This window comes from Populus euphratica, unplaced genomic scaffold, assembly GCF_000495115.2.
Source record: "Populus euphratica unplaced genomic scaffold, PopEup_1.0 scaffold6.1, whole genome shotgun sequence".
Lineage (NCBI taxonomy): Eukaryota > Viridiplantae > Streptophyta > Magnoliopsida > Malpighiales > Salicaceae > Populus > Populus euphratica.
Genome location: NW_011499849.1, coordinates 4,714,548 through 4,724,046, shown reverse-complemented (window position 1 = coordinate 4,724,046; position 9,499 = coordinate 4,714,548). Strand labels below are relative to the sequence as shown.

Below are 9,499 nucleotides of genomic sequence, written 5' to 3'. Positions count from 1 at the left end.
CGTTTAACAGGCCAGAATTGTTTTGATCAAATCTTAGCCGTCTGAAGTGCGATTTGGACTATTTCAGACTTGTTTCCAGCTAATTTGATCATTCCGGATGCAATGGTATGGTCCGATCATTGAGATTAAGATCAGAAATGGCAGTGATGAATTATTAAAGAGAGATTGGCCGATCAGGAGGCATCTGATGGTCATCATGGTGGTCGATGGAGCTGAAGAAGAAGAAATCACACATGTTTGCCCAATTACATGTGTTGAACTATTATGTGGGGAATTTTAATTACCTTGAGGGAAGGTACAATTGGGACACTCTGGACACCCGATCATTTGGACAATTTGAGGTGGAGAGTGAAATTTTATGAAGACCAATCTTGACGAATCTAAGCACTGGTAGTCTCACCAGATGTTGAGAAATTAGGTATAAAACAAGGATACCCTAGATTACTTGTAAAGGAAAGCCGCGACAAAGCTAGCAAATGGTTGTATATACGAAAAGACAGTACGATGGATAGATATGGCCTAAGAAGTTCTGGCTAGGAGATTGGGTTTTAAGCGGGACCGTTATGACCCCTCTAATCTTTCCTGGGAACTTGCTTAGTGGAAGGATTATCCATACGGTACTATTTTTATATATGTGATAGTTTGTTGTGAAACTGTTGAAGACTAGTAGGATGATGGCACAAAGGAACAGTTGGGTTCCATATGATCAAGGATCTGATAAAGTGGTGATTTCTCCAAGGAAGTTAGATTTGGTGACTGTAATTTCTCGAGGGGAGAATTGATGAAGACCCTGATAATGGTAGAGAAATACATCAAGGAAATGAAGATTGGCACCCTATTTTGACTTGGATAGATGTTATGACAGGATGAGCTGCTGTCAAACATAAGCAAGAAATAGGGAGAAATCTGGAGAACAGAAAATGCACGAGGACACACGGAGATTATGTAGGAGTACCCGGAGGATCCAACGAGGTACTATAATGAGATAAAAGGTGCAAGGAGAAGAAGAGTTCCTAAATGAAGCTCAGAGCAGAGGCTATGAAAAAGTTGTACAACAAGAAGTCTCTTGTGCTCTTGATAAAGGCAACAAACAAGGACCTTTCCAATACATGCAAGGATGGAAGGATGAGTTGTTGCAGATGCACCTAATTGAGGGGGTGCAAACGCCTGTGATAAAAGGCGACCGCCTATGATGAAAGGCGATGACACCAAAGGGAGTTGGTATAGGTGGAGCTGTCAAGTGTAATGATGAAAGACATAGAAGCTCCAAACATAGAAATTGAGGTGGAGGATTGCGAGGAGTATACCGCAACTTTTCCTTTCTATGTAATCAGTGGCAAATAATTTATGAAGCCACTTTGAAGCATCTCAACTGAAAGAGGATGCGGTCGCCTATAAAAGGCGAAGACACCTTAAAAAGAAGGTATGAGGACTGTGAGATGAGCTCATGATCAGACCGCCGTATGATGACGAGTGGAGACACCTCAGGAGAAGGTGCAAGGGCCGTGGAAGGAGCCCAGTTCAGAACGCCCCAGAGCCAATGTGATGGCTAGGTATGAATGGACAGATAAATAGCCAATGAAAGGGCTATGATGAGTATGGAGACAAATACAGGATTGACTTTCATGGATATTGCCCCCATGCTAAAGATCAATGAGCTAGAAGACATTTGCCTTGGACAATAAGTGGATGACTTGTGGAGCATTAAGACGCGACTGCTATGAAGGAGCAGAGGGCATGCACAGGTTCTGGGAACAAGTTGACTCTTGTCAAGGTGGTGAGCTCGGTAATGGTATTGTAATACTCAGAATATGAAGACAGATATGGATCAACCTTTTATGGGCTGCCCCCATGGTTAAAGGTGGAAAGCTATCTAGACTCTTGAGACTAAGAGCGAGAGACTCATGGAGAAGTAAAGCGTGGTTCCTAGGGTGGAACAGAGGGCAGGCGTAACTCCTGGATGAGTAGACTCTTGGAAGAGTGGTGAGCTTGTGATCATATTGAGATACTCAGATAATAACTGTCTCACTTGAAATATCTGTTTGAGGGGGTGTTATAAGCCTTGATGTGAGGCTTGATGAATCATTCCGGACCGAGCATGGTTAATACGCTCGAAGGGGAATGTTGTTCCAGAGACAAGCGTTAACATTATTCATATGTGATATGGCAGACCATCTGGTTATAGTGATCCTTTTGTGTGAGAAAAGGTGTGTTTAGGTTACTCTGATGATTGAAAGGTTTGGCAAGTACCTGTAAACTTGGCCACAAACGCTCTCAAAATGAAAAACTTGGAAGAGCTGCAAGATGCAAGCTTGTGTTGAAGAAGAAAGAGGACAGTTGCCCCACATGAATGGCAAAGGGGGTGATTGTTAGGTTGGTTGTCATTAATGTGCAACAACCATTTACTATTACACCAACCATGTGTACTCATCCAAGATGTCAAAGGTTGGCAGCCACCATTGTTGAAGAAGAGTTAGAGTTGGCAGTCACCTTTGTTGAAGAAAAGCCTCCATAAATACCTATAAATAGAGGCATATGTAAGAGAGCAAGAGAGAGCTGCAATGGCAGCAGCCTTGCTGTCATTGCAGCAACTGTAAGTGCAGCAAAGAGAGGGCTAGGAGTAGAGTGAAGTTATCATTCTTCTCCATATATTTGTTTTGTATTATTTCTCTAATCTTTAATAATATAGATTCTCTCTCATGGATGTATGTGGTTTTGCCGAACCATGTAAATATTGTGTCAGTGTACTTGACCTCCTATAAGTAAATATCAGTATATCACCGGTCGGATTTTCCAATAAGCAGAAAATAAGCTAACGAAAGGAAAAGAAAATGAAATAAAGAGGAGACAGTAGAACGAGGGAGAGAAAGCAGACCAGAAACCCATAAACATAACAGAAAATATCGTGCGCAAGATGTGTCGACTTCCCCTTTTCAGAGTCAATAAAGTTTGGACAGCTCGGTTTTTATTTTATATTTCTAATTTCGGGAAACAGTTCCCCCAGTTACTTACAAGGCGTTCCCTCTCCAAATCCAGCAAAAGGGAATAGAACGTAATAATATCTCATTCATCGTCCCAGAGGCCATGGTAACATTGTAGAGAAATAAGTTCACGTCTTCAGGGGTATAGCCCGGAGAGGATCACTCTTATGTAATGTAAGCCCAAACGCTTCACTCATGTCTATATCCTCTGGTGTCAAGTCATCAGCAATCTTCCAATCAAAAGAGTGGATGAGAGATGCCAACGTCAAATGCACCATCTTGTGGCCCAAAGGCAATCCAGGGCAACTCCTCCTTCCTGCTCCAAATGGAATTAGCTCAAAACCTCTTCCTTTCATGTCAGCTTGGCATTCTAAGAACCTTTCAGGCTTGAACGAATTAGGATCAGGCCATATGGCTGGATCTCTTCCTATTGCCCAAATATTGATTAGTATTTGTGCATTTTTGGGCACTGTGAAGCCTTGCATCTCTACTTCGGATACGGCTTTACGGGGCAGCAGGAATGGAACTGGTGGGTGCAGCCGAAATGTCTCTTTAACTATTGCTTGAAGGTAAAGACACTTGGAGATGTCTGATTCTTGAACTGGTCCTTCGACTTAAGGTAAGGACACTTGGAGATGTCTGATTCTTGAACTGGTCCTTCGACTTGTTGGAGCTCATTTTTGGCTTTGAACATTTTATCAGGGTTCCGTAATAACTCTGTCATTGCCCACTCTACTGTGCTTGAGGTAGTGTCAGTGCCGGCAACGAAAAAATCCTGATGTAAACACGTAAGATAATTAATTTCTGAACTGAAGGTTAATGTGCAGAAAAACTTGGTCATAATTAACAATTAGATAATCTAATCTCAATACTTACAATAAGCAAAACCTGTATTTCAGTGGAGCTCAATTCAGAATTGTTTTCTTGGGCTAGAATCAGCAGGGTATCAAGTACATCATGGCTTGCCTTGGATGCAACCGAAGAAGAACGTAGTCGTGTCCTCTCGTTGATGATACTATCAAAAATTTGAGTTAATCTTTTCAAATAATTATTCGTCTTTCGCCTTATACCTTGTGGATCTACTAATCGAAGTATTGGGAAATAGTCGGCAATATTTGACTTGCCAATTTGTTCCAAGAAACCCACCACAAGATCGCTGAACTCTTGAGACAAACCAGAATTGTAATTGGTTACATCAAGAGAGAAGAAGGTGTTCGAAATTAAATTAAGGACAGTTGTGAAAACAGATCTACCAACGTCGACAGCATGTCCGTTGTTGCAATTTTCATGAACATATTCTAGCAATTCTTGAACCTTTTTTTCACGGAGGGCTCGGCTGGCATCAAGCCTTTGCGAAGTGAACATTTGTGTGGCAGCGAGTTTTTTGAGAAATTTCCAATGAGTCGACACAGGCAACCATACCATTGAATTTTTGTGGTAGTTATAGTGTTGTACACGAATAGCATCTGGGATTGTTCTGCTAGACAAGGCTTGGTCATGTTTCTGTAATGCTTCTTTGGCAATATTCGGAGAGGAGATGACTATTGTGGTTCTGCTACCAAGCTTGAGGGTCATTATAGGTCCATAAGTTTGTGAGAGTTTAGCAAATGTTCGGTGGGGCTTGTCACTGAGGGCTAATATGTTTCCAATAATCGGCAATTGGCGAGGACCAGGTGGGAAGACGGTGCAACCGGACTTCCGGCGAAGTAGAAAGGATGCGTTGAGCACGTGTAGACATGCCCAACAAAAAGAGATTAGTAGCAGGTAAATAAGGTACTCCATTGGCTGATATTTTCTTATGGCCTCTCTTTATCTCCTCCCTAGTGTGCTAGAGGCATGCATATATAAGGTTTTTTTTTTTTTTTTGGGGGGGGGGGGGGGTTTGAAATGGATTTATTAAAAAATTTAGGATGTATTTAAGATAAAAAAAATTTAAAATATACAAACAAAAGTTTTTTAAAAATAATTTTTTATTTACTCATAATTTATTTAAATCATATTAATATTTTATGTTAAAAAATTTAGGTTAGAAATTAATAATAATAATAATAAAGTTTTAACTCTAAAAAAATGAGAGAACTCCACTTTAATCCTGGACATGTCCGTTAATTAATCTGGCTTTAACAAATTTTAGGTGAAATGTTTTGGATGGAGGAGAGATGATTGTCACTCCTTAGCTCTTTTTCTTGGTGACGGTAAAAGTTAAAAAACATGACTGATGTCTATGCCGTCCGTGACCATTTGGTTACCCCAAGGCAAATCCCAACTCTTATCCCGCTTCCGTTTGGTGGTTTAAATTGGATAGTTTATCTCAAAAAAAATTTGTCAAGTGCAGTCATCGGTTTTTTAAAGTTTTTATTTAAAAAAATAAATTAATGTTTTTTAGATATCTTTTACATGTTAATATAAAAAATATTTTTTAATTAAAAAATACAGCTCTTATCTAGCTGTAAAATTCATTGAATCAGATCTAACCATGAAGCCCTAAAGGTTCAAATAAAAAATATTAACACATTTCAGGCGTTGCAGGATTAATAATTTGCTAATTTTCTTGAAACAGTGAAGGAACTCCATCAATCTGATTAGAACTCTGACAATATCACGTTCCTGTTGCTGGTTTGTGTCCACAAGTTTAATGGAAGAGTGTGAGCTGGCCCAAATGCCGAGACTAATTTCTACCTCGTTGGGTCCTGCTGGTCTTCATCGATTGTCTGATATAGAATCCTTTTCATGAAATGCAGCCATATGTTCCACAACTTTCATCAATTTTCAATGTCTTATTTTGACAAGACATTGGCAATCGTTTCACTCACGTCCATGATCTCTGGTTTCCAGTCATCTTGGACAGATCAGCGCCAGCTCCAAATAAAATTAAAATTAGCTCAAAATTTATTATGTTTAAATTTTGTAAAAATACTTATTTTTTAAAACATTTTAAAATAATAAAAAATTTCTTATCATTAATAATAAATTATTTATTTTAAAATTTTATTTTTCATCACACCTATACACCTAAGATATTGCAATATGTCCAATAAGATCATCTTAGTTTATGTGCATTTATAAATAAAATATTTAAAATTATTTCATAACAAAATAACTTAAAATTTTAAATTTAAGAAGATAATTAAGGCATAAAAACATAAGAAAAATATTAAAAATAGGTTGAAGAAGAGTGTCAAAACTTGGAGAGAGAGAAAAAAACTGGTTCGAAAATGTTTTTTTATCATTATCAAAAATACAATTTTTCAAATAAAAACTTATATTATTTTCACATGTTTTTTCACCCTAAACACATGAAAAAAAACATGTAACCTACTTTTCCTTGCATGATTAAAGTTTGAAACCACTTTTATTAAAAAAAAATTCAAAAATAAATCAATCCACGTCAAAATATAAATTATTGATGATGAGAGTTGGGTCAATTATAGAACTCTCTCTCCTTCACCTTTTCATACCTTTCTTTTATCTCTCTAAATCATGATAAACAACAAAATTTATAATCAAACTATAATAATTTAAAACAACATGGACTTTTAATAAAAAAATTAAAATTTGAGATATTAAATTGTAATATTTGACCAGGCATAATATAAATAAGTGAAACTAAATTGGAATGAATGTCAGCATATAAAACCAAGCATATAAAACCATGATATCATTATTTTAAATGGCTAAATTTAAAAAATTAATAATTAAAGTTTAAAATAATTAACAATGCAGGCATCCTAAAAAAATTAACTAGAAAATGTAAAAGTATAAATAAACAAACAGTGAAACACCCAGTTAATTAATGATTACCTATGATAGAAACAAAAGGTAGAGTATGATATATAAATACTATGATTGTTTTTAAATAATTTTTTATGTTAAAATACATGTTAGGAATTTTAAAAAAGAATTATTAGAAAGCTAGTACTTGCCTTTAATAAATTAAACTACAAATTTATATGAATAAAAAAGTTTATTAATAATAACTAAAAATTAAAACAAAAAACTAAAAGATAAATACATATAAATGACGCTGCTTTCATTCCTCAAAGAAACAATTAGCAAGTGAACTTGCTTTATATTGCTAGCAGTATTTCAAGTTAATTTTTAAGGTGAAAAAGTATATCAACATTATAAATGCATGTTTCGATATTTAAAGTTTTTTTAATTGAAAAATGAAAAAAAAACAATATAAACACTAAATAAAGTAAATTGAAAAATAAATAAATAGATTAATCATAAAAAGTGTTATTAATACTAGTTAAAAACTAAAATAAAAGGCTTATCGGTCTTTCTTGCAAAAAAAAAAAAAGATATACACTTGCAAATATTTTATCTCTATTATCATTTTCATTAAGCCATATAATTTTTATTCATACAAGTAAAGCTTATCTATTTAAAATTTAAGAGAAATGAATTTTTAAGAATATTTTTATGATAATTAAAATAAATGTTTTTAAAAACTATAATGATTTATGTTTTTAAAAAATAAATATATTTCTCTTGTAAATATTCTCTTCTGTTATTAGTGATTTTTTTTATTTTGGTGGAACATTCTTTCATTTATAACATGGTTATTTGAATAAATCCTTGAAGTAATTAAAATAAATACCTGTCAAAACTCCACTAATTTAAATTATATAAGAAACAATGCATTTATTTAGTCAAAAATTCATTTTTAGTATTCATAAATTTCTTTTTATTTTTGGAGGGAAAATGTTTTTTTTTATTATCATCAAAAACATGTTTTTTCAAATAAAAACTTATATTATTTTCACCTTTTTTTCACCCTAAACACATGAAAAAAACATGTAATCTACCTCTCCTTGCATGATTAAAGCTTGAAACCACTTTCATTTTCAAAAATACATCCATCAACATCAAAATATAAATTATTGATGATAAGAATTGGGTCGTTATAGAACTTTTTCTCTCCTTCACTTTTTCAGTGCCCTTCTCTCATCTCTCTAAAACATAATAAACAATAAAATTTATAATCAAATTATAATAATTTTAAATAACATAATGAAAAAAATTAGAACTTAAGATACCAAATTATAATATTTGACAACGTATAATGCTAGTAAGTGAAACCAAAATGGAATTAATATCAGTATGTAAAAACATGATATCATAATTTTAAAGGGCTAAATTAAAAAGAAAAAGATCAATGATTAAAGTTTAAAACAATTAAATCCTAAAAAAATTAATGAAAGTATAAACAAATAAATAGTGAAACACCTTGTTAATTAATAATAAATTTGATAATAAAAATAGAGTAGAGCTTGTTCGAGAGTGTAATTGTAGTTATTTTTTAAATAACCTTTTGTGTTAAAATGTATATCAATAATGTTTTTATTTTTTAACAATTATTTTTTATATTAGTATATTAAAATAATTTAAAAATACTAAAAATATATTAATTTAAAATAAATAAATATTTTTAATACACATAAACAACAGCCTCAACATATAAAAAAATCGAGCACCATCTAAAATATGTTTTTTTTCTTTACTCTTTTTTTCAATACAATACAAGATTTCCAATTTTATGTTTTCGTTTACGAATTGGCCCGGTAATATTCGTTTTTTAAGCCCACGTATTCAAGGCCTATAAATAAGCCCCAAGAGCCCATTTGTTTCATTCATGTAGATCTCAGTGTCTAATCTGGCAGCCCATATTCCCAAAGCCCTGTTTATTTATTTCATATACTCAACGTATCTCCAAAGCCCTGAACATGGAATTTCGAGCCTTTTCTTTTTGTTTCAACATAACCTCCAAAGCCCTAGGAATTTTTGGTTTTATATTTTTTAAGCCCTTTTATTTAATAAAAAATAATGTTTTAGAACTATTTATTTAATTATTTATTTTTATTTATCATAATTTTTTTGATTAAAACTACTTTTAATAACGTGGATTTTAAAAAAATATGTTTTTTATTTTAGAAAAAATATACTTTCTAAAAATTATAAAAATATTTTATTATTTATTAATTACACCTGATTTCACTATGAATCTTTTAATTATTATATATTTAATTTATTTTTATATATATTTTTATTTTTATTGTTATTTAATTTTTTAATTCTTAGTTATAAATTTGATATTATTTTTTTATTTAAATTAATTTATAAAATTAATTTTTTTATCATCATTTTTCAACTTTTTATTTGTTAGATTTAATTTATATTCTTTAATCTATATTTATTTTATTTAAAATAATTTATAAAATTATATATTTTTAAAATATTATTATTTTTCAATTTTTTTATTTATCAAATTTAATCTTTATCATTTTAATCATTATTTATTTTATTTAAATTAATTTATTACAATAAATTCTTTAATTGTTTTACCCCATTAAATTTTTTGATTTGTTAGATTTAATATTTATTTTTTAATTTTTTACCCCATTAAATTTTTTTATTTGTTAGATTTAATATTTATTTTTTAACAAGTTAAAAAAATTAATAAATTATTTTGTAATTTATTTTTTATAACATAAATAAAAACTAAAAACTATTTT

The 9,499-nt window shown here is 32.0% G+C and overlaps 1 protein-coding gene across 1 annotated transcript; it reads right to left on the bottom strand.

Moving 5' to 3' along the window:
* Positions 1 to 2,866: 2,866 nt before the first annotated feature.
* LOC105120828 (geraniol 8-hydroxylase-like) lies at positions 2,867 to 4,809 on the bottom strand. Its single transcript, XM_011019214.1, has 3 exons — positions 3,858 to 4,809; positions 3,605 to 3,756; positions 2,867 to 3,554 (listed from the first exon to the last, which is right to left on the bottom strand). The coding sequence occupies exons 1-3, from the start codon at positions 4,761 to 4,763 to the stop codon at positions 3,110 to 3,112; spliced, it is 1,503 nt and encodes a 500-aa protein (XP_011017516.1). The 5' UTR covers positions 4,764 to 4,809; the 3' UTR covers positions 2,867 to 3,109.
* Positions 4,810 to 9,499: the final 4,690 nt, after the last annotated feature.

What these genes read in the sequence shown, in the direction of transcription:
- LOC105120828 (XM_011019214.1), bottom strand. Translation starts at nt 4,763, where the DNA reads ATGGAGTACCTTATTTACCTGCTACTAATCTCTTTTTGTTGGGCATGT. An exon ending in AAATACAGGTTTTGCTTATT is followed by an intron (nt 3,757 to 3,857) that starts GTAAGTATTGAG and finishes TGTTTACATCAG; the next exon opens with GATTTTTTCGTTGCCGGCAC. An exon ending in TCAGACATCTCCAAGTGTCC is followed by an intron (nt 3,555 to 3,604) that starts TTACCTTAAGTC and finishes CTCCAAGTGTCT; the next exon opens with TTACCTTCAAGCAATAGTTA.